The sequence below is a fragment of the Eleginops maclovinus genome, chromosome 14 (assembly GCF_036324505.1).
Source record: "Eleginops maclovinus isolate JMC-PN-2008 ecotype Puerto Natales chromosome 14, JC_Emac_rtc_rv5, whole genome shotgun sequence".
Lineage (NCBI taxonomy): Eukaryota > Metazoa > Chordata > Actinopteri > Perciformes > Eleginopidae > Eleginops > Eleginops maclovinus.
In genome coordinates, this window is record NC_086362.1 from 14857934 (window position 1) to 14883276 (window position 25343).

General features: G+C 38.2%; 1 protein-coding gene across 1 annotated transcript in view; it reads right to left on the bottom strand.

Annotated features, from left to right (window-relative positions):
- Positions 1 to 23931, bottom strand: part of mllt3 (MLLT3 super elongation complex subunit) — a 40271-nt gene extending 16340 nt beyond the window's left edge. The window contains 6 exon segments of the mRNA XM_063900423.1: positions 2166 to 2291; positions 3163 to 3201; positions 4643 to 4786; positions 5731 to 5813; positions 22135 to 22315; positions 23793 to 23931. Of these exon segments, the coding sequence (XP_063756493.1) occupies positions 2166 to 2291; positions 3163 to 3201; positions 4643 to 4786; positions 5731 to 5813; positions 22135 to 22315; positions 23793 to 23804 (585 nt within the window). The 5' untranslated portion in view covers positions 23805 to 23931.
- Between the last annotated feature and the right edge of the window lie 1412 nt (positions 23932 to 25343).

The following is a 25343-nucleotide window of genomic DNA, read 5'->3' on the forward strand; positions in this document are numbered from 1 at the left end:
CTAGCAAGAATTCTAAACGTATGGTTAATGTTCCAACCCATATTTGAAAAAAACACAAGATATTCCAAATAACATTGGGGTGTTAGAGCAGAATCACACAGAACCATGTAAGCTACAGAAGAACACACTTCAGCTCAAAGGATTATGCAAAAGGCCAGAGGGAAATCCCACTTACAAACATAATAGGGCAAGCACATGTCAAAAATGTTTCAAGCCCCTGAAAAATACTGTCTGGAGGATGGTATGGACTTGTCTTGTCTTGATAATACCTAAAGTAGGTAAATTACCAATCACAATAACCCCAAAAAAGGAAAGACAGAGGGGGCAAATAATCATGTTTTCCAAGTGACTGCACTTTAGACTACATGTAGTACTTCTAAAAATCATATTACCAAACAACAAAGTGAGCAAAACCAGGCAGCTAGGTCAAAAGAGATGAGATTTCTCAGTCCATCATTGGGCTGAAAGAGCAAACTCAGGACTTCTTTTCAGCTGTGTTGTTCGGTGGGGTGAGGGGGTCTTTTCCAAAGCCACACATGCGCAACCTTAAAAGTGGAGCGAAGGGCAATGCGGAGAAAGGAGGAAATGCATTCCTTTTAACGACGGGGGCCATTTGTCCCTGGGTCTCACCTTCAGCCCCCTTGTCAATATTTCATCAATGCAGTAAACCCATTAAAGCAGTCTAGACGAAGGGGAGTGTTACAACTCTGCCCAAACAGCACTAAAACCTTTCATTTTGTCTATCTGCTGGTGACCCCTGGACCTCAGGATGTAAAGCTGCCGACTCATTCTAAACTCCAGCAGCCCCTCCAGCGCTCCCCTCCAAGGGCAGCCCGACATAAAAACGCTTTAATGCCATCGCTGAAGAGATCACTAAAGAGACACCAAACCTTTCAACACCGTGACATTGGCGGGTTAGCCAGTGGCCCAAGTTCATGTAAATCACTGAAAGGCCTATAATATTAATAATACTGTTAGCTCATCATAATTACAATCATATAAAGAGTATGTTCTTTACTTTCCAGAGATGCATTGTTTTAAAGAGAGCAAGGCGTCTGGAATTTAGAATATATTTTGGGAGGATTTTATTGATAGGATTAATAGAATTAATACTTAGCCCTCAAATGTATCGTACTATATTATCCTGTTTGATTTCCAACACAGTATTATGTTCTTGATGTTTTTCATATTACCATATTATTTTATGGTCTGTATATTAAGAGTGCTGACACAAAAATGGACAAAAAAAGAAATATGTTTTTGTATTCTAAAAAGGCAATGGCACTGTACTGTAGATATTTTTTGTTTATTCTCTTACTACACTCACCTTGTTTCATACATTTCATTCATAAATGTATTGGTTTGTTTTCTGTTTTTTTCCTCTCTTACCCCATTGTTTGTGCTTTACATTTTACCCCATAAAGTCGGGTCTAAACATATACTCAAACACAAACGTTTTTGAAATACTTCAGGCATGGTCGTAAAATAAGATGATTTTAATAAATAACAGATACAAACTAAACGGTTTGAGACCTTTTGTCCTATAGCCATGATTTATTACAACAATATCTAATGTGTTATAGTACCAGGGCAATAATTCTCAACATGTGATGGAGCAAGAGGGGGGTTGCAAGTAGAGCGTGTGTGTGTGTGTGTGTGTGTGTGTGTGTGTGTGTGTGTGTGTGACCTCCTGCTCCACAAGTAATTTATCACACACACACTGTTTAGACTGGAAACTGTTTCCATGTGAAATGGGCCTCTCCTAACGTGGCTCTTAAATGACACTAGTCAAAGGGACTAAAAATAACACTTAATGGAAACATCATGCCGGCTTATTGACACACATGATTCAGTGCTGCAAGGTAATGCCTCCAATCCAACAGGTAGCTTCTAATAACTAATATTGCTTCTATCATAAGAAGTTTTCAAAGGACATTGTGGGAAAATAGATTTCCAGCATGCTTCTCTGTCAGTGGAGTTGGTGCTTATGGCTCAGCAGCAGCCAAGATTTAGTTTGCTTAAGCCTTTGAAATCTTCCATTTTAAATTTCCTGAAGGTCTTTGAACCGTGAGCCGTGAAGTGAAATATTACAGAGATGGGTGTGGCAGAGAGTGGCAGGGAGAATTTTGACTTGCTCCAGGCAAGTACCTTGAAACGACACTGACCTTTGACCCTTGAAAGCTTTTGCTCTTCTTTTGGTCCGAGAAGGTGGATGTCAGCGAGCTGGGAAGTGAAGGCAGCTTCATGTGCTGGCCGAACAGGGAGGTGGCGCCCTCCTGCATTACCATCACCTGCCAGAGTGAAACCACCAAACCAAACATTCAGAGGAGTCTTTGCTTTAGACGAACTAAAGGAAAATAAGATTTTAGTACCCAAAACTGGCATTGAATGTTTGTTCTGATCCCTGGACTTGTTTGCTGATTCATTAGCTGATTTGATGAGATATTCTTTATACCCATTTAAAAAAAAAAAAAAATGAAATGGGAAAATATATTTTCCAAGGTTTCCTAAAATGTGAGCAATTGGGATTCCTATTTTTTCAGTCGCAACAGAAAAGACTTAAAGACGTTTTAAAATTGCATTTTTTTTAACAGTTTCTTCAAAAAAAGGCACCTGCATTCATATTTCAACATAATTTTCAACTGATATTAAGACCTGACTTCATCACACGAAGTATAACCAATCTAATCAACCTTTAATCATTTAAAAAGCATTATGAATCAACCCGAGGCAAATTTGTAATGTGTGATCGTGTACTTCATAAATACACTCGGTCTAATAGAAATACATTAAGGTTTTGTTATAAGCCTCAAGAAAGACTTACCAGTAATGAATAAGCTCAGTGGCCTTTTCAAAGCCAAGAGATGCAAGTGTATTCACACACACACTTTACCATCTAAAGCTGTCTGCTTTCTCTGGAATATCGTGCAGTCATTACAGAGCTGGAACGATTGCCAGATTATGCAACTAAAGACAACACAGCTGCTTCACTGTCTGTACTGCAGTGCTGAGGGACCTGACTGGAAGTCTCCCAGCCAGGATAAAAGGACTGCTTTTTCTACCCGAAACCAATTAAAAATCACTTTGTAGAGATGTCCAATGCTGTTAGCATTAAACAAGCTTGTCTCATCAATTACCCCCAAAGCATGTTGGAAATCTTACTTTTGAGTCTTCTGAACTTCGTTTGTTAGGATCCCGCTGCTGTTAAAGAGAGGGACAACATAATATATTAATAATCACATCACAATCTATAAAATGCAAAAAAAATAGTATTACTCAATAACACAATACACTGAACAAGGTGTGGTAAAGGATTGAATACAAATGTACAAACAATATACTAAGATCTTTCAGCAGTGGAAATTAAGAATGCGGGTTTCGATATGGTCTATGTCAGCCATTGAGCCTTTCTTGAAGCTAAGAAGAGGGTGCAGGTCAAAGTAAATAGAGAGCACTTAGCTCCAGTCATAAAACTTCCACTACAGGGGTCCCCTGGCCGAGGGCCAAAAGACTGACTGAACACTGAGAAAGCAACTAGGGATGTCCCAAGCCTAAGGATTGTATCAGTCATTGGCTAAATAAAATCCGATCCCTTCTTTACAGAACACTGCTGTGATTTCTCAGCCTGCTTGTGTTGCAGCCTAATGCTCTCATTAACAACAACAACCAAACCAGCATTGTGCTCCATATGTACAAATGACAGTGTGTAAATCCCAACCATTATTTGGTTGCACTGGGGATTAACTGTCCTTTAAAAGAAACCCAAACTTGTACATTAAAGAGTGCTGCTGTCTTCACTCAACTTTCTCAATATCTTCACCAGAGAAACCTTCTCGACACCCACCAATACGTTTTTAAAGTCAGGCCGTTTAACTCAGAATGCCCTACTTGATGTCACAGAGGAATTCCACCCTGCTAACGCATCAATGCCTTTACCCATCATCCTGTCAGACTATTCAGCAGCATTGGACAAGGTTGACTAGATCATCCTCTAGCCAATCAAGAACTAGCAAGCTCTCAGCTTTCCCTCTGCACATTCTCCCTTAAGGAACACAATAACAATACTAGGATTTACTCACTAGTGGAGTCCCCCAAGGTCCTGTTCTCGGTCCCTTCCAGTTATTCATTTTTACTAGAACACTTTCACTCAGTTTTAAAGGACAGGCTGACAGCACAAATGTTTGTCCGTCCAACTATCGGACTTGCCTACAAATGAGCTTATATCCACTCTGCATCCACTACATAGTCTATCAATATACTCCAGCCCGTAAACATAGCTTTGCCAAACGCAAAGATTTAAAAATGTAGAACCTAAAGCAGCTCAGCAACGTTGCTGAAGTTGTTTTTGGATTGTATTCACATGCTTGAAAGCACTTATTTTAAGTCACACAAAAGCCTAAACTACATAATAATGCAATGACACAATTTTTGTCATAATACACAGATTAACTAAGCTCTGACAGCCAGAAAGCTGTTGTTTCTCCCTTCTTATTGGCAAAGAGCTTATACAACACTCAGCTAGTAAGCATTTAAAGTTATTGGGACTGAACTTTTCCAGGAAAAATACAGGGCTGCAGTAGAAGTTGCTGTATGCATTAAGAAATGTCACTCAAGAGCCAGCCCTCCCCCTCAAAACTCCTACCCCTCCAGCTTTCAGCAGCTTCCTGCGAAACTCCTCTGTTGGGTTGTTGAAGGTGAGCTTCTCACAGCGGAGATGATTGACAGGTGGGTGGCCCTCCAGGTGGAGGAACAGGTCGTAATCAAAGCGAACTTTCTTCGGTTCTTCCTGAGGAGAAGCGATAATCCACCCAGGGAACAAGAGAGCAGTCAAAATCAGTTTGTCAGGAACTAACTTACATTAAATTCATTTATCATCACAATGTTGCATCACTAGAAGACCACATTGAGACTTTGTTATGAGACCATTTGCAACTTCCTCTGGTTCTCTAGAATGATAGAATTAGGTCTGCATTTATTCTGCTTGGTTTATGTCACATTATACACAGTCTCAAACAAATAGTGCACTACTGGACATTTTTATAAAAGTTTCAGAATCCTAGAGGGAACTCAAACCGAGCAGAGTCTGGGATCGTAATCATGCTGGAAAATAATATATATTAATGCAGAAAGTGAAAAAAGTCCATGTTGTTTGTCTATCATTTGGTTTCCCCTCCTTTAATGAAGCAAACCTAAATACAAAGAAAAAAGCATTAAGTGTTATTCTGACCATGGTCAACTTGAGAGGTTTGGATATGGTATATCTACGGTTTGTGTCATTTTACAGCAAAACAGTTTCAAGGAATAAAAAAAAGAATCCCAAAATAGGCAAATTAGACATCTGAGAAGGCAGCAACGATGACTAAAACATAAGAATTATAATAATAAATGAATAAATAAATAAAGGAAGAATGTGAAAACCAAATTCTGAATAATAAAAAGCAAACCAAAAATAATTTTAAAAAAAAGAAGACTTAGAAAGGCTATCTTTTATTCAAGACTTATTTCTTTAAGTTTAACAAATATTTTGCTTAAAAAAAGCTTCCTGGTGGACTAAGTGATTAAAATGCTTGCCACGGTATTGGAACATCTTCAGACCCCTTTAAAATCATTTTAAAAAATGAAAAAGCAACAACATACTTTTTAAAAGCCATAGCACTCGGTAGTAAAAAAATCCTGGTGGACCAGAAAGATTAAAAGGGACTGAAAACCAAGCATGTGTTGAGGATGTACCTTATTCCTGAAGTAAACTTCAATAGGCAAGATGAAGCCTGCATACCCAGACTCCTCCACTTTGTACGGGGGATCCTTGATAACTGAAAAGAAAGAGAAAATCACCAATAAATTAAAGTCCATCGACCTTCATCACAAGTCCTAACAAAACAGGGAGAGTAGTTTAAATTAATTTAGTTCAATAAAAAGCAGCAGTGTTGAATCAGTGTCAAGTGTGTGTGTGGTGCTTGCTAAGGGAGAGATGTTCACATGAACACATTATTATTACAAACCCACTTTTCTAGATCAAAAACCAGGTAAAGAAGGGGATGAAATATAAAGATTGTTGCCTTTGCGACTGAACTGAGCCACCAAACCTGCCCACCATTCTCCTGAGATCTCATTAACTCCCATTTTTATTGTCTGAGCCGATATCAACACAAGACCTGAGCTAAATTAAGAGCAGGGCCTTTGAATAGTGTGAATCGACCCAGCTCACGATAAGGTGAAAGCTTCCCACTCATCCCCATGGGCCTTTGGAGACAAACAACGTCTATGAGAGCTCAGGTGTTCCTCCATGGAGGTGTGTGTTTGTCAGCCACTCCCAGTGGACTCTGCAGAAAAGTACCAATTAAGTCCATGTATGTGGAGACCTGAGTGTGTTTACTGGAAGTAGAACTGAAGCAGGTCTTAGTTTGGTTCCTCTTCAGATAATGTCACCGTGATGTTAGGCATGAATGGAGGATATTGAAGATGTCACAAGTTATTTCCATTAATGAAGAACAACAATGGAACAATGGCATTTTAACTTCAAAACATACGCCATCAGTCCATTACCATTAAACTACGCTACCCACAATTGTTATACTCAAAGTAAGATACTGACAAAGCTGAGTCTGATACTAATGACTATTTGTATTACAAATGAAAATTCCGATTTTATTTTCCAACCACTGATTAATGACATGAAAATCCAGTTGATTGTGAGGTTATTTGGCTAAAATTACTTGAAATAACTAACGAACTAACTAATTGAAAAATAATAAAGGTTCCTAAGGGAAGTAAACTACTATGTCAAACTTAGTAGCTTTTTCTGGAACATTCAACCATATTCAAAGGCCTTTCTCAGCTGCATTTATTTACAGATTATTATGACAATTCTGCTCTTTACAAGTGTTGCCGTTGTTATTACGCTTTTATTTATTGTTCTTTTTTAATTATTATAGCAAAAAAGAACATTTGGGATTATAATATTGTATAAAACACAGAATTATGCCACAATAATATACTTTGGAATCATACTAGTGTTATTAATTGTAAACATTAATACCACTCAGTTACAAATACAACTTCCACATTCAAAATTGTACTTACTGTAAGTAAAAGTATAAGCACCAAAATACACTCTAAGTACCAACAGTAAAAGTATCATAATGCAGAATTGTCCATTTAAGCACTATATATTACAAATGATTGTATTATAATAAGCGTTTTTCACACCAATGTTGCTCTTGGTAAAAGTTGGGTTAATTCAAATTACTTAATATGCAACTGGGTAGTTTAACCTATATTAATACAACCATAACCATACAAATTGTAGTAAAGTAAAACTTTAATGTCATAATAAAAAACTCACAAAAGTACAAGTCCCTTAATATTTTTACTTAGGTACAGTACTTGAGTAAATGTACTTAGTGACATTCCACCACCGAATAATACAATGTTTCATACGTCAAGTGAAGCAATATGCTGTGGAGTCGGACTGGGTGTCAGAGCACCCATTAAAAAACAACACCTTTTTTTAAACGCATTACTTTGCTTTATAGGTACAAGTTTTTCTTAACCACATAAGCTAAACCACTTCAGGCCTCTTCAGGGCCGCAGCAGTGATTGATGGCTCGGCTGACTGTGCTGAGGTCGACCTCATTGCTGGGGCCAAGCCATCCAAAACCCAATACCACTGAGCAAATATTATGGGTTAAAGTTAATTGTGCAAGTGGGTCAGGTTCAATTACACCCAGTTAAAACAGCGCATTCACCAACTCACCTTTATGTAAACCCAGGTGGAGAGGGAGATGAGCTGCCCCCCCGTGATGGAAAGAAAAATTCACACTCAGAAGGTCTGTACATGTGTTGCTATATTTGTGTGGATAACTGGGTAGATGTGAGGTCATGCTGAGATATTTCAGTGCGGCTACAGTGAACTCGACGAGCACCTCTGGTTTTTCCTTTTAACAAAAGAAGGCTGAATCTAAACAAATATAGTTGATACAGATTCCTTAAATATGGCAGATTGTGATTGTGACCAAAAAGTCTACTGAAAAGAGACATTTTATAGTAAAAAAATGATCTTTTAAGCATTTCTTGATAGAAAAACCCTCTAATTCAACACTTTTTCTAATTTATCTCAGACATATGTCTAATGAACTGAAAGATTTGGGCACCCTGATGATTTAGCGGTTTAAGTTGCCGCCCATGAACACTAATTCACCTCTTTCATCTCCAACCAAGGACATTTTCCCTATCTCATAACTTTACTGTCCCTGTACTGCTGGAAAGTAAAAGAATACTTTACTTTACATGTAGGTCCATAACCACATTTCAAAAAGTTAGTAAAAGCGCACACTATTGTGGGATTCTTTCAAATTCTGATTAACATGAGAAATTAATCAAATGTAAAAAGAAGATTTTTTTTTTATTTGGTATTCAAGAAGAAGTTAGAAACCTCTCCACAAAATCAGTCAATCTTGTCTTCAACAAGAAGGCCATATATCAGGTCTGACCGGACATATTGATACGTCGCAAATTATTTTCATAATTAATAATGCTTGTCATTTTTTTATACAAAGCAGCCAAACTTTTACTTGTATTAGACAACATTTGAATAAGTCGATGCTAATGATTTTCATAAATGACACTAAATTGAATATCTTTGGGTTTTGGCATATTGTCAAATAACATCTAAACAAAATGCAAAAGTGAATTTAATACTAATATAATAACATTTTACAGAACAAAAATGAAATAAAAAAGAAATGGCTGTTAAGGTTATTCTATAATAGTTGTAACCCTATTGTTGGATATCAAACTAAATCACCAGTAGACATTTTCATTGGGATAGTCTTGACTGCCTTTTATTCATATGTAATAAAATATGTACGCTTAGCAAAAACCCTTCAGCACTAAACCCTGACTGAATACTGACCAAACTGGCCTGATTGTTCCAACCCAGTCAGCCAGCGATCTTTCCCTCTCTACAGGTTGTAAGTGACAGGTTAAGTTATGGTTAAAAGAAGAGAAGTCAGAGCAGCGCGTTGGCTGGGGTTCAGTAGTTCAGGTTGAAAAGGTTACCATTATCGGAAGGAGCGTCTGAGAGGCACAGATGCACAAAGCGTCCACTGACCTGTAATGGAAACCTTGCCAGTGGTCTCAGAAGCTTTCAAAGAAGTACAAGGCTGTGTCATTTATTAACATGGCCTTGGTTTAAACCAAGATGCCAATCACAGAACAATGCCAGTCACTATGTATTTGCCCTTTCTACACAGACTGCTTTGTAATGAGGCCGGTCCAGACAACAGGCCAGCCCATAAAACAAAGGACTAGACTGGAAATAAGAAATTCTTTAGTATAGCTTGTGGCTCAAATATGAGCTCTTTCCGCTCGCTCATTTACTGTAATTCCCGCTTTGTCCTAATGGAGTCATCACAGCATCCGTTGTCCAACAGGCATTGTCCTCATAAAGTAAACAGCGGGGAGGACGCATGGTTATTCATGAAGCCACAAATACAGTCCAGTTTACATTTCAACTGGTAACATGTACAATCAAAAATCTGCTAAAGAAATAGCACAATACGATATGTCAGCAACCCCCCTGCCGCTGTTCTTTAATGCTTTCATCGGTTTTAAAAAAGGCTTTAAATACATAGGACCGAAAACATTTTAAGGGGAGCTTTGAAGAGCTTATCCATTTCCAGTTTGATTGGAGTTGTATTTCAGTTTAAAGACTTAACACCAACCATCTATATTACATTTTAAAGCATGTTTGATTAATATTATAATGACAACCAACATAGCAAAATATGTCTGATGTGGTGTATTAAGGAATGCTGGACTTTTAATGCAAAGAAGCGAGAATAGTCAACTCAATATCTTATCTTTACTGTAGATAGATTTTTTTATAACCAAAAGCAAAGTTGTTGATGTTTTAAACAGTGTCAAAAGGAATATTTTCAATGTCTATCGCAGTGATTTAGTTTGTTTCTAATCTCCAGGATCAACCTACCATGCTCCTAAAATATAGCTTCGGAATGTCAATCTTTGATGATATTTTCTCCCCAGTGATCACTTAAAGATACTAGAAAATAAATGAATGATCAGTTTCATTTCATATGTTTTTGCTGAACTGATACTTTTGAGTTTCAGTTGAGATACTTTAGACATCACCTTAAAACAAATTAGATGTTTTCTCTCACGCTACATCAAAAGCCTAAGTTCTCAAATACTAAATGTTTTTCCCAACACGAATAGAAACTTAAATGAAATAGTGAAAAAAATGGAACAAGTAAGCAGGATTATGAATCAACCAGACATTCAATGTCGCAGTGAGCCTACTCCAGACAATGAAACAAATTAACAGTTGGAGCAGAGCATTAATCAATTCCTGGAACAAACCACAATTGTACAACAGGGTAGAAGTCTGAAAAATATTGACTAGCCATGATATGAGCTGCTCCAACAACTGTGGACGGTGATTAGCAGCTCAGTAGGGGGGGAGGAGTCTCTGGTTGAACAAGCACAGTCCCCAAAAACAACGCCATAGTTTTCTCCACAGTCCCGCAGGAACTCATCTGACCCAAACGACCTAAGACCCTTAAACACAAAGGGGGTCAAGATTAAAGACCCAAACGTAAGAAACATTCAAGTTTGTGTTGTAAGCCAACTTTGGAAGATAAGTGGCCTGACAGGTGGCAAGTCTGTAGTTGTAAAAGTGTGAACAGGGGTTGAAAAAGGCATTAACGCCTCACTTCTCGTCATGCCAAGTAGTTGCACTTGGTTGATTCGGGGCTGATTTGAAGTAAAAAAAACAAGCAGAATTCACAAATCACATCCAAACCAAGAACAGGCAAAGCATTGAGAAACACAGATTCAAGAAAGAAAAATTGAAAGACCAAAAAAAGACAACAACAACATGTTCAGTATGCAAAGACATACCCACCACATGGGACTTAAAACTGATTAGAGAATTGGAGGGTTGAAATGAAGGGAGGGGGTTGGGAAATATCATGGGCATGCCTCAGAGCTTAGGGCTGGGGCTCCTCCAGTCCTCACATGACCAGACATGCTGCTGGTGAGGGGAGTCTTATCATACAGCTGTGCTAAACACATACACTGTTTATTTAAGATCGTTAGACGGGGCCAAGGGAAATGGTATGAATGTAATGATGTCATTAAAATAAAAAGGCTTCATCTGCCAGGAGGTTCACAAAATGTTCATAGCAAACGTTGTAGATTATGAGGTCATCTTCATGGACCACTTATATTTGAGCAGGAGGATGGTGCACATGGAAAGCTATAGACTGAGGTATTGAATCTCCTGGGGAGCATGATTTGACTCGGTAGCACAGAAGGGATTTTGGTTCAAAAAATGAAACTCAAGTTGAAACTCAATTTCGCGATTATAGAGTTTAGGGTATTTACACTATGTTCTGACTTTTTATAGACTTAACATATTAATACATTGAGAAAAATATCCTCTGGGGAACAATAAATATCCACAGCAAACTCAATGAAGTTTTGAACTAGACCAGATCATTTTTTATATGAGGTTCAGAACTATCACTAGTATTTAGTTAAAAGGGTTCAACAGTACCAAATCGCATTGCCACAACATTCATTTTATCAAACAGATTCAAAAATAAAGTAAGCTGTTCTTTGGAAAATATAATGAAAAGCTCCTTGTTATACGCTAATATGTTATTGCCAATATTAATATAAAATATACATATACAGCTCCGGAAAAAATTAAGAGACCACTACACATTTTTCTTAAATCTTTATCTCTACATGTATGGCAGCCTTTCCAGTGTCTGTTGAATTCCAACACAGAGAAAAATTGTCAGTAGTTTATAAAATACAATAAAAAAATTTTTATAAGAATTTAACCCAAAGACAAACCTATAAATTATAAAACAAGACAAAAGTTTAACACTAAAGTGGTCTCTTAATTTTTTCCGCGGCTGTTTATATATATATATATATATATATATAGTTTACTCTGGAAATTGAACTTGTGCTGCAACAAACAATTATTTTGAATATCAATTGATCCATTAATATTTTTCTTCCAATAATTATTGAAATATTTAAAGTAACCGGACACAATTTCAAATTAATGCCAAATGAGGAAATCAAAATTTAACTACCAATGATATGAAAATAAGGAAAAGTAGCAAATCCCCCTATTTAAATGTTTTTGGCAAAATAAAAAAAACAAAAAAAAAACAAAGGTACATTAACGGCTTGGCCTATTTTTGGGAAACATTATTTCTCCTTTTGCTCTATTCATTTAATTGGTACAGGGGGCAACCATGGCTAATTTACTGATTCCTGACTCAAATTCTCCAGCTATGGTGTGTCGAGGTGCTGTAAATAAAAAGGCAAATGTTTTATGGCAGGGCCAAGTGAGAAAGGGTGAAAGAGCTGCCAAGAGACAGCTCATATAAACCATGCTTCAATAAACCACTTCCTCCAACCTCCTTTCATTGACTGAAACCGAGGGAGAGCCGGCATTTACAGCTCAGTTCCTGTTATTTGGTGGTGGCTGCCCCGTCTATCTGTCCCCCACCCCCACTTCCCCATCCTTTCATGCCAGCAGCAGCAGCCAGCCTGCAGCTTTCATGGCTCTTGCTTTCTTTGTGTTCCATCTATACAAGTAGGTATGATTTTGGAGGAATCGTAAAACAATTACGGGCAAATTCCTGCAGCCCTTTGATATTTGCCAGACACTGGGAGAGGGGGACAAGGGAGGTGGGGGGGGTGTCTCAGGACCCATTATTTTTTCTAATCTTAAAGAGGTGTATATATTAGAGAATTCCCTTTTAGTTAAACCTAAACCTGAGTCCTCAAACCATGTGTATCAGCCGATTCAGAGTCTGACCTCACCTGTATTCACCTAAATGTTGATGTAATAACAGCTGGAGCTATGATATTTGACATACAAAAACAATACAAATACAAACAATGAAGGTTTTGAGTAAAACATATAAAATTGATCATCTTAAAGTGTTGTTATAATATGAATGAAAGTTTATTCAGGACAGTTTTGCCTAAAAATGTGCAAAACACGATTGGCTTGAGAAAAGATGTCCCATTCTTGGATTTCAGTTTGGCTCTCTTCACATCCAGAGCATCTTTACCAGAACATGGCAGCTGTGCTTCTGACAACCTGGCACACACTGACCCAGGTTCACTTTGCTATTGGCTGCCTCAGTGCTTACATATCAGTATTAGCTTCTTAAAACCCTGTGTGGGTCAAACCCTGGTTTCTAGCCTCAACTGATGCTGAGCACATCGACTTAGATAAAAAACAAAACACTAATCAGCGTGAAATGTTAAATAAGGAGACTACTTAATACGCACACACAGTAAACGTGTGATTTATTGGCACATTTTTTTATTTAAATAGTATTGCAGTACTGTAACCACATGCTGAACAGTAGTCTGTATAACAGACCACAAGGGCATCCTAGCCCTATTTGAAATGTGGCATCCTCTGTAAAAGTGACGAGTACTGCACTACATAAAGTTAGCTTTAAGATGATGTCACTATTTCTTCCTTTTTGAAACTTTATCCAGACAAAAGAAACCACATATGCACACATGTACAGGAAAACATCCTTCATCTCCTGCAGGATATCAATACTGGTATCATCAGAGCTCAGGAAGATCCCATTAGCAAGCCACAGCAAAGAAGAAAGGAATGATCTGCAGCTTCGGAGACATATTTCAGCCCCGGGATCTGTATCTTATGTGTAGGTCACTGCAGTGACTTGACTTATGTGGTATGTGCACACAAGCCACAAATTAAACCGGAGCAGAAGATGAGGAGAGTTAAAAGGTTTCATGCAAGCCTTTCACAGAGCCGAGGAGATGGCCAGAGGCTAACATGTTGACCCAATCATTAAGGCATCAATCTGTGTGTGTGTGTGTGTGTGTGTGTGTGTGTGTCGTGTGTGTGTGTGTGCGTGTGTGTGTGCGTGTGTGTGTGTGTGTGTGTGTGTGTGTGTATTTACACACTGTAAGGAGTTTATACTGTTGCCAATCTGGCTAACAGAACAAAACGCTCTTTCTTTGAGGAAAGAGATACTGTGGGTGTAAGGAAGTCATTTTGTATCTCAGAGAAGGGATTTTGAAGAACGTAAGACATGAGGTGTACAGTTAGAGCCAGAGCAGCAGTGAGCCCAGGTCAGCTTTATGGCAAATAAAATGCACAATCCTCACACAAAATAAGATGTTCTGCTGTATTGGAAGTTTTCTGATTATTTGATTACTTCTGAGGTAACACACAGCTGCTTCCCACGTCCTTTTGTCGAAAGCATACAGGTAGGAGTAAATCGTGAAGCTCGAAGTGTTGAATTATTTTTATGGGATTACAAATAGATCACAGTCACTTACAATTTCCCCTCCTGGGAAAAACACAAGGGAATGAGCTACTGTTAAACATCGGTGTCTTTGCTCATTCTCAATATAGAATATTGATAAAGAGAAGTGAGATTTCTAATAAATGTTTGGTATAGAAGGAGTTTGTTAGCGACTTTCTTTGGCTTTATTCGCCCCTTCACCAAATACATACTGTGATAAAGCATCATGCACTCTAATTTGGTATTTAACTTTGCACTTATGGAACATAATTCAGAAAATCAAGCTCCACCAGGTTAGCTTTGGCATGAAAAAAACTGTTATCTGTTCGCCAAACCATGGTGAGTTAGCCCAGATGTACAGATCATTTAACAATCTTAAAAACTTGAGGGGGAAGAACTCATTGGGGGATGATATGATTTTCCTGTCAGTTACAGGTGCTGCCGAATGTTTACACCCTGTTTCAACAAGCACAAGCTGCAGTAAACCAGGAATTATCCACCACCCTGTACAAACGGATAAAAGCTGCAGAAATGATCCGACAACTGCATCCTACTACACTAGGAGTAATCTACTGCCCTGTATGAATGCAGCTGACAGATAAAAGCCCTATATAGGCACGAATCGTACTTGAGAACTTTGGTTCCGCATTAAGTGCATCTACAAGCCATTTACTCTACATGAGGCTGCATGCACCAGACCGCGAAGGACCCTAACAAGAATTGTTACAGAGCAACAATCTAAAGTCCAGAAATAATCCAGTACCCTGTTTAAATGATCTGTCATTTAAAAGGAATTACCCAGCAGTAACTCTCAATAAAGAGTAGCGGTGAAATGGTCCTTGCTAAAAGAGCCAGGCCGGTAAAGCTGAAACACCTCCTTACCTTTTTCTAACAGAAGATATCTTGGTTCCAATGTTTTTCTACCCAGCAACAAAGAGCATCATGGTCTTAAAACTAAAAAAAGGAACCTCAGCTCTTGTGCATCTTTCCTCTGCTGCATAGACCAAAGATCCAAAGCTCTTTTCACCAAGCTAGCCCATTTCTTTCCCATTACACTGTCTTACATCTATCCATAAAAGTGACAATCCTCTGAAATATCACAAACACCTTTGAAGAGAAGCCATCTCTAGAGTAGATTAAATGGCAGCCGAGGCTCCAAATGAGGTGCTTAAGCAGCATGAGCCGCTGCCGCCTATTGCCAAAATAGCACCCCCTTCACTGGTTCCAAAGAGCTTCTTTACCTCCATTTGTTCAAACGGCATTGCCATTAGGCTGTCACCATGGCAACGTCTCAACGCTGGCCCGTTAACCGCATGGCAATAATAAAGCGCAGTGGCAGCTTTACTGACTGATTCGTCATTAATCTTAATGTGTGTCTGGCAGCTCCTCTGAGCAGCACAACAAATCACTGCGAGTGTGGGAGGAAGTTCGACTTTCTCATTCCAACCACTGCTGTACGCTGGGACTGCTACACCTTGTGTGACATGTTGAGAAGAAGATCAATCTTTGGGGCAATAGGGTAACAACCGATGGTGAAAAGATGTTTGAGATCCTGTCAGCTTGCCATATGAGCCTACCTGCCGTCAGCATCTTTACAACAACACGGAAAGGAAACCTGCGATCGAGCCAAGTGAGCAATGATACATCTCATTGCATTTTCAAATCTATACAGGGGAGTTTGAAATATGATTATAGCTCCTTAGTTTAACCAGCCCCCTCTCTTTGAAATCCTGACAGGCCTTTGGGAGTCCCTGGACCACATAACAAACGCCTTCCTGCTGAATCAGGAATCGAAGTTCAAACATTTATCAAAGACTGATGGCAGGTATGTGAGGGAAGAGCCAGGATGAGGACTCTCAGCACACAAGGCTTGTGCCTGAATGCATCAAATCAGAGACTTTAAAGATTGTGTTTATAACTTAAACAAATAAAATGTAGGCGTTGCGCTGCAAAACCATTCAGGGGAAACAGGACTAGGTAAAAAAAAAAGTGTTTTCAGTACATTTAGTCCATTAGCCCTGTCTTCCCAGAGCCGTCACACTCAGTATGCTTAATATCAGATTTCCACAGCTCCATAATAACCAACCAACAACAGCTACCTTCATAACATTTAACTTATGTCCCTGCTGTCCATTAAAGTAGAAAAGCCATAAAATGTCCTCAAAGAGTCCGATCAGACTGTAGTTCCGAAAACGAAATGCTAGCAATCAATTCTTTTGGACAGGTTTACTCCGTGCTTACGACGTGTTTAAATGCCTCCCATTGTATGTTAGTGATGGTGAGTTACTATGAGAGACCTGCAGGTGTGTGAAAATAGGTCCTTCCCAAGTGAGAGATTGTTAAATTCAACTCCTTGGTAATGGACTAAATATAACGCTGTGCCCAGACAGCAAAAAGACAAGGTGTGTGTACTTGGCATTGACCCCCAAACTTCCTGCATGTACAGCTGTGGCCCGGCAGTACCCCCAGAGCCAAACACTTTCCACACGGCTCATTTGGATTGGGAAAACTGATTTTTCTATCTAGTAATTTACACATTAGAGGTACTTGTACTTTACCCGAGTATTTGCATTTTATACTTCTACTACATTTTCATTTTACAGAATTAAATTACAAGCTACTTTATTTTTTCGTATTTTGAACTTGGGAAAAATCTTTAAAATATTATTATTTATACATTCAACCATTCAACAGAAATGGTTAACAGAAAATAAATTGGCAGCAAATTTGCTGAGAAGATTATTGTTAAATAATATTTCACAGTTTCAGCTCCTAAAGATGTGAAGATTTTCTGCTTTTGCTTTGAAATATTTAAATATGTTTTGAGTACTTTTATTCTAAGTACCTTTTTCCAATTGTACTTAAATATGTTTTCTAAACTATGAGTCTTGATGCAGTAATTTGACTTGAATTTTAATATTTTTACACTAGGGCATTAGTACTCTCACTAAAGTAAAGATTATGAATACTTTTCCCTCAACTTGCAACATATCTATCACAATCCTTTGGTGTAAATTCAATTTCATCAATTACTCGGCGCTGAGAGTTGATTCATTGACAACAAAACCATATGAATGCTGAAAAAAATTGATGATGAATAAACAAATTATAATGAATAGTCAACACTTCAATAATCTCATAATAATATAAGTCATTTATCAAGCAAAACTGTCAAACATCTTCTGGCTGCAGCTTCTCAATTATTGGGGCTCATTGCTTCTGAGTGCTCTCCATTTGTGTACACTGAATACCTGTGGGTTTCAGACTGCTGGCTGAACAAAACCATCTCTCTGGAAGGTAACCTTAGTGTTTTGGGAGAATGTGAACCATTGTCTATATCTTCTGATATTCTATAAACCCATCTCATTATTGCAAATGGTCATATTTACTAGCAGAGGCAAGACACAAAAAAAGGGAATACTTTGATTAAAAACAGCCGTCACCACTAGCTGTAATCACACTAGGGTTGCGTCTTATGATCTATTGATTGGTGATTAATATGAATGTTTTTCTGATTAAGTGTTTAGTTTATCAAATGTGAAGACATTGTGAAAGAAATGCAACTCACAATATCTGAGAGCCCACAATAAAGTCTTCAATTAGGTTCTGACCAACCGTCACATACCCAAGGATGTTCAAATCATTGTCATAAAGTACAAAGCCGCAAAGCCTCTTATTAGATAAGCTGAATGTTTGGTCAATGGACTCGATTATCTCACGAGTCAAATCATAGCAGTTCTTTGAATTAAAATGTGACATTTTCAATTCTCTTGTTTGTCCAACACACGCTCTAGAACCTGAGATATTTGTGGTTTATATAAACCAATGACAAAGAAAAACGCCAACTGTTTAAGAAGGTTTGACTCAAAAATGTTGTTTCTACCCACAAGTTTTTTCACTATTGTCTAATTATTTACACTGAAATAAATAAATGGCTCAAACTTCATGTGGACAGATGATTCTCAAACTCTGCCATGATCATAACACTCGCTACCTAAATTTTGCAACAAAAAAAAAGTGCCACATTGAGTTTAAAAGAAAAAAAACCTTTAATGTGTTCAGCAGAGAAAACTCAATCTCAAGCTCATCACATGTACGCTTTGCAAAACAGCTATTAGTAACAAATGATTTCATGGCTTTGTTGAATATTCGATACTGATCAATTACAGTTTTCAACGGCCTATTATTTCTTCATAGCAGAACTCTGTATGCGCTGAAAAACTGAAACGTTGACTTTAATTAAATGTATTATGTCAACAAATAACTGTATTAGGTTAGTTGAAAGTAATAATACTAAGTTGAACCCTTTTTTACTAATATTTACACTTAATATTATTGCTTTCAACTAACCTAATACAGTTATGTGACATAATACAATAAATTAGAGTCAACGTTTCAGTTTTTTCAGTGCGGGTTAACTTCACAGTGATGTTGCTCGCTTTACATTATCCCTCACAAAACACCTGAACTTAAAAGTTTATGAATGTCAAATAATGTAAGGGTATATAAAAAGGTCAATTTCATCCTGTGGTGAAGAAAGTGTGTTCTTGTGTGTGAAGTCTAAAGTACCTTTTTGTTCCCCTTGGGGAAATCCTTTCTTCATGTTACTTCCTTGTAATAAGATGCTCCATTCTCCTGAGCAGTCAGTCAAACAGGTACAGTATTTTCCCCTGATCTATAACACTTAAGCCGTTTCAGCTATTTACACTTGAGAACATCTGAAGAGCCAGAAGAGCAGGAAGCACTTTGTCACCAAGACTTCACACACTGGAAGGATCTCATGGCATGTGTCATGGCGTGAGACTTATTGAAGTTTAACTATTCTCCTGCTGGGCGTAAGGTCTTGGTCTTCCAGCCACACACCCATCTATCAAGACCGGGCTGGATCACAAAAGGTGGAGGGAGGAGGATGCAGAAGCCAAGCCTCATCTGGTCCCTTGTATTCAAAGGCTTTTAAGGGGAAACTTCAAACTCTGAAGGTTTCTATATCAGCAGATAGGAATTTGATTCCTACACAGCCTGGATGCAGCGAAGGACATTAATGCAGTACATGTCCAACTTTCTGTGTGCAACGTCTCAAAACAGTCTTCACAGTCCATCAATTCTTAAACTGGTGATTAATTAAAGTCAGACAAATATGTACTTGACACATCCTGACTACAGACCAGCTTCTCAGAAATACAACTTTCAGATGTGAAAAAAAAAAAAAACCTTTGGAGAATTTGGCCTTAATAAAGTTGTGCAAAAGTTTGAAAATAACAGCCATTTTCAACCAAGTAGTCCAGGAACTGTTTCAGGAGCTAACACGTTCCCCTCTGGGCTTCTACCATGTGGAAACCTGTCTAAGGTCAGGAACTGAATTTGGACCCGGGCACCTCTGGTCACTATGCAGGTAAGCTTCCAGATGTTTGGATAGTGCCCCTGAGTTCCTGAAGAGGTTCCTGAGCCCTGGAAACAGTTCCTGGATCACTTGATTAAAACACATTTCCTGTCCAAGAATGTGCTAACCTTCTGGACCATGGAAAGTTGTTTTTTTTATCCTACCAATACAATATTATTACAGACTATTAATTAAACAACCGACATCAGAAGAAGCAGAGAGTGAAGTGAACCAATGGCATTCGCCCTCACGAGTCTAGTCATCCTTTACGGCTCATCACAGAAACATTTTAGACACAGTGTTTTATAAGAGAAGGATCTTTGTTCACCTCCTGCAGATAAAGCACTATGAAGAGTCATTTCATTTAATAAGATATAAAGATTTTTTTTTAAAGCAAAAGATTATAAATGTTTTAAGGGTTGGTTCTCAGTTGCAGAGAACCAATCTTTACATAATTGTTATTCTCTCCATGTGTTCTAACATCGGACTATCACTAACAGTTTTGGTCATTATTGATCCATGTGCTGATTACTTCAATGTTGAATCACTGCTTTGGTTATAATATCAATAGGTAGTGAGGAAATGTCCAATGTTAAATCATCCAATCCAATTGTAAAAGAAAGGATTAATTGTATTGAATAAGCTAAAAACTGAAAATGTTCTTACACAATTCTGTATTAATATTAGGATTAAGGTCATGTGTTCCCTGATTTAATCTTGGCATTGTGGAAACTCTGATTACTAAGTGTGAGAAATAGGAGACAACACAATTCTTCACTAAAGTGATCTAATGTTTTTTAAGCAGCAAGTTCTATTAGAGAAGAAACTGAAGGATAGTTAGAGCAAAAACAATAAGTGCTTTACCAAATGGATTCATTAGCCACCATATTCCTGACTAAAATAGAATGAGAACAGAGACAGACTGTTTGATATGACGGTAAATATCACAGCCCTACAGTTACTAATGTCGACAAGTTACTCGTTTGTAAATGTACAGTTGGAGGTATTGGTCTTAATGTACATATCTACACAGGGAAAAGCACCAGAGAATATTATTCTATAGGGTGAAGTCTATAAATCAAATGTTTATGGGAAACCTGACTCCTATATAATCACATTAGGAGCAACAAAAAGGAATTAACATTGGACTGAAGCCAAGCGTTAGTCTTTCATAAACAAAGCCCTAAAACTTAGGCTGAAGGGGGGTTTAAAAATCCTGAAGCAGAACATATGATGTTTGATCCCTTCCTGGCCAGATGCTGCATTAGGACTCTTTACGGGACACACACACCCTACATGATGGACTGCGAAGGCCCTCCAACACCGAGTGAGTTTGGGTTCACCATCCTGACAGAAACATGACGAATGTTTGGCCGTCAGTCCAGTGCCAAGGGGGTGTGAGAAGGGCTATCCAAGGTCCATTCAGAGCTTCAGAAACCGGACACTGCTGCCTTTAAAAATCTGACCATGGAAGAAATGTTGGACCAAATTCACACGATGTGACTTCATCTCTGCACAGCAACCAATCAGAATACAGCATGAGATCACTCAGAATACACTGATTCATTTGCCAGGTCTATCATTGCACATGCATATTATTTATCATCATCAAAACCTGCAATCATTCATTGTAAACCCTATGAATCGATCAAATGAGTACTAATCTACAACTATTTTGATACAAATGATTTAAGAGTGTTTTTCAGGCCAAAAAGCTGAAATACTGCTGTGTTCAGCTGCTCAGACGTCAGGGTCTGGTGTTCGACATGCATGTTTAAAGCTGCATGCAGCATGCAAAGAAGCTGCAAGCTTAGCGTTGTCGCACAGTGCTGCAGTAGCTTTTAGCAACTGTGTGCATACGCAGAGCATGTGTGTATCCAGGTGTGGTTGGGAGACTGCACACGTTCATGAAGCATAGCATTTAAGTCTAACCTTACACTTCCCATTCTGCAATATGCCTGTTTCAGGCTCACTGGCTTGTGCTTGCAACCAACCAAAGCCAACACAGCAGATCATACCCATCACTGAGCTTCCTTTACAGGACCCAAATCAAGCAGCGCCTGCATAAGGGTTTGTCTGACTCAAACGTTTCAAACCAACCCATACACTCCAAACGACAATCAGCAGACAGACAACAAAACATCCCTTAATGCATGTTTGCATACTATTTCCAGTCTTGCATTTCCATATTCTCAGTCACACATTAAGTTATTTCATTTGCCACTATTTGTGACAAATGATATGGACAACATGCGCACTTAAAACAAGGAAATGCGTTATTTTCTACATTTGTGGATGCCCAATACCTATTTCTGTGATAAAATAGGAAACCGAGCTGCCTTGTAGAAATACTGGAAAGTATAACATACCAGGGGACCAATAAAGCAGGGATAAAAGGTGTCTTACCTCTTTTTGGTTTCGGGAAGCTTTCGTGCAGGTGAAAAACCACTTTCTCCACAAAGTGCTGGATGTTGCTGTGCTCTGGTCCGCGGACAAACACCATCCAGTCGTGGGTAAAGCCTTCCACAGTGGGTTTCTTCCTGACCTGGGCACGATGACCGAGTTCTAGTTTGACCTGAACAGCACCCTGCAAATCAGAACCATGTTTGGTTACTCCTCAACTCCAGAAAAGTACACACACAAGATGCACACAGTTACACATGTTTGACTGAGTATGTAACAAGTTGTAGCCCAAAACCTTACGATGCAAAATGAAAACCCTTACACCGAGGTTTGAGTCAACACTTCTACGACTTGATGCTGCTTTCACTTTTTCCAGTATATTCTACAATCAGTATGTCTTCCTCCTGTCATGCAGACTCCATTCAACAATCTGATCATTTAATGAGGCATTTTTAGACTAATTTACATACCTGCGTGAGCATGCCATTTAATTTTAGGCTTTAGGATACATTTACTCAGAGGTGTAAAGTAACTAAGTATAAACACTAGGATGGGTCAAATGCAGAAGATCTTATTTCCCCACGGGGATTAATAAAAGTACATCTTTCTTTACTGAAGTACAGATCTGCAGTAACATTTTGAGAGACTAGTATTTTAGCAAAGTATTTACATTTTATGCTACTTTGTACTCCTACTCCTCTACAATTCAGAGGTACATGGTGTACTTTTACTCCACTACATGTATTTAATACCTTTAGTTACTTTACAGATTTGGATTAATGATGGTAAATATAATGAACCCTTAAATCAGACTTTAGGCTAGTTCACCTGGAGTAAATTCAGCAGCTACCCTGCAGTATACAAAGCCATTCAAACAAGCTGCACCTTTACCAGCTCTGAGAACACTTTAATGATCAATAACTATAAAACATATCAGAGATATTATTCTGAAATGGACCAATCAAACAATGACTACTTTTACTGTCGCTACTTTAAGTACATTTTGATGAGAGTACTTTCTACTTTCACTGGAGGAACATTTTGAATGCAGGACTTTTACTGTAACAGAGTATTCCTACACTCTGGTACTATTTTTAGACTCATTTACACACCTGCGTGAGAATGACGTTTAATTATAGGCTTAAGCATACATTTATATCTCTAATACAATAACCACTCATGAAGCAGTCCCCATTTCCAAAAACTTCATATGTGTTGAAATCGCTCCCGTTGTTTTCTATTGAGTGGTAACGCGACCGTTAAATGGCTTCTTTTTTATTTTTAAGTAATTAAATAACTAAAACCCTTAAGAAAGTTGAAATTGTACCTAATTAAAGTGCTACGTTTCGGGTGTAACATTATGCCGACTTGTAGGACGGACTGCAACCTTAATTGGAAAATGCTCTAATTTACATTAGCAAACGCATTTCTGCAGGTAAGGAGAAACGTAATGAAGTGCCAGCTCTGTGAGCGTATTTCTGCATTACACTGTTCATTCAACACAGCGGCACGTATTGGCTCTTGCTAGCAGTAGAGCTTAAAATCCTCGTTCCGGAGTGAAAACCACCGACTCCTCCGGTGTGATAAAAACAGAAAAACGTCAAAAAATGAAGCCCCAATGGTACCGGGCTGAAAAGCAAACCTCCCGACTGGTTACTCACCGAGTTGGCCATCCTTGAGGCCCCGTGTTACTGTTATTTCATGGAGAATGAGTTTTAAATGAGAGCAGAGGTGAGTACAGTTCGCCTATGACGGCGGACATGGTATCTCCTGGACTAAAGTCACACTCAAGACTTTCAAAGCCTTGCCGGCTGTCAATTAACAGTAATAAACAGCAGCCTTTCCGGTGTGGACTTTCAAAATAAAACCCCTGCAGTGCGGCCCTCAGTGTGCCTCCCTAAATGCAGAAGATTTAAAAAGATTTAACGGTGTTCTTCCATTTTGTGTAGAAGTGCCATGGTATATATCTTGACCATGAGTCCCGAAATAAAAACTCTACATTGTTTGAAAGTTATTTGTGTGTTTTTTAAAAAAAATAGTATTTGTTATAAATTCAGTTTATTCAAGTGTAAGATTGCAAAGGGGATGCATTTACAAACATGAAGCTCTAAATGTTGGTCAAGGAATTCATTTTTGCCTCTGCTGGGAAATATATTCATCTATTTATTGTTAGCCCATAATTAGTCGCTGGAAAAATATTGCTTCTTTAAAGTATCCAAATTAGCCTACATAATACAGCAACTTCACATTGCAATAGTACAGTGTATTAAACAAGTGAGAACGAGGAAAGACTGGTTGTATGTCTGTGATTCTCAATATTTAATTAACAGATTGAGTGAGTAAAGTCATTCATCTGGCCCTAGGTGTTTAATGTCCAAACCTGTAAAAGCTAAATATGTTTACAGACCTTTACTGGACTCCCATAAGGGTGAATTTACAAGATTTACAACAAAGAAAACAGCTAAATATCGCTCAAGAAGCACACGTAAAAAAAAGCCTTTTGAAAAAACTGCTGTGTTATTAAGTTTAATGACAATAAATTGAATTCATGTCATGTGACACAGATGTAGCTGTATCTATGTGAAACGACTGTAATATAAAATCTGCCCATGTCTATCCGGGTCTGCTCTCAAATACACTGGTAGACAATGATTTCAATATGCTCCTAGGACCAGTTGTGGTTAGGACTAGGAGAATCAATCATACTTTACAAAACAGTTTATATTCTTTATTGTTATCAGCCCTGAATTTAGTTTAAATACAATAACAAACAAACAAAAAAGATTAAGTACAGATTTATTTCCTAAAACACAATATTATTTTCTTCTGGTCCATTATTTCTCATTCTCTTATTTTGTATGTAAAATGTTGGTGTTTTTGGTATTTCCTTGCCTCAATTCGCTAAACCTAATGATGCTGAGTTGGAAAGCGCACGCGCAGCTTGGTGTACACGCTGGGGCTTCAGACAGAGCACGAGACAGTAAGAGCCAATAAGAAAAGAGCAGACACACAATCTTCCAATGAGGTGGCAAGAACCATCCTGTAATTATGTTGCATTCATGTCCCAAGGGAAAACCGGCAAGTAAAGCATGTTTAACAGTTTTAACGAGATGTTCCCGTTCAAAGCAGTCAAATACCAACATTCATAGGCAAATTATGGGATTCAAACAGTTAATTTGACAACATCTGACTTTCAACAAAGAAAGCTGAAA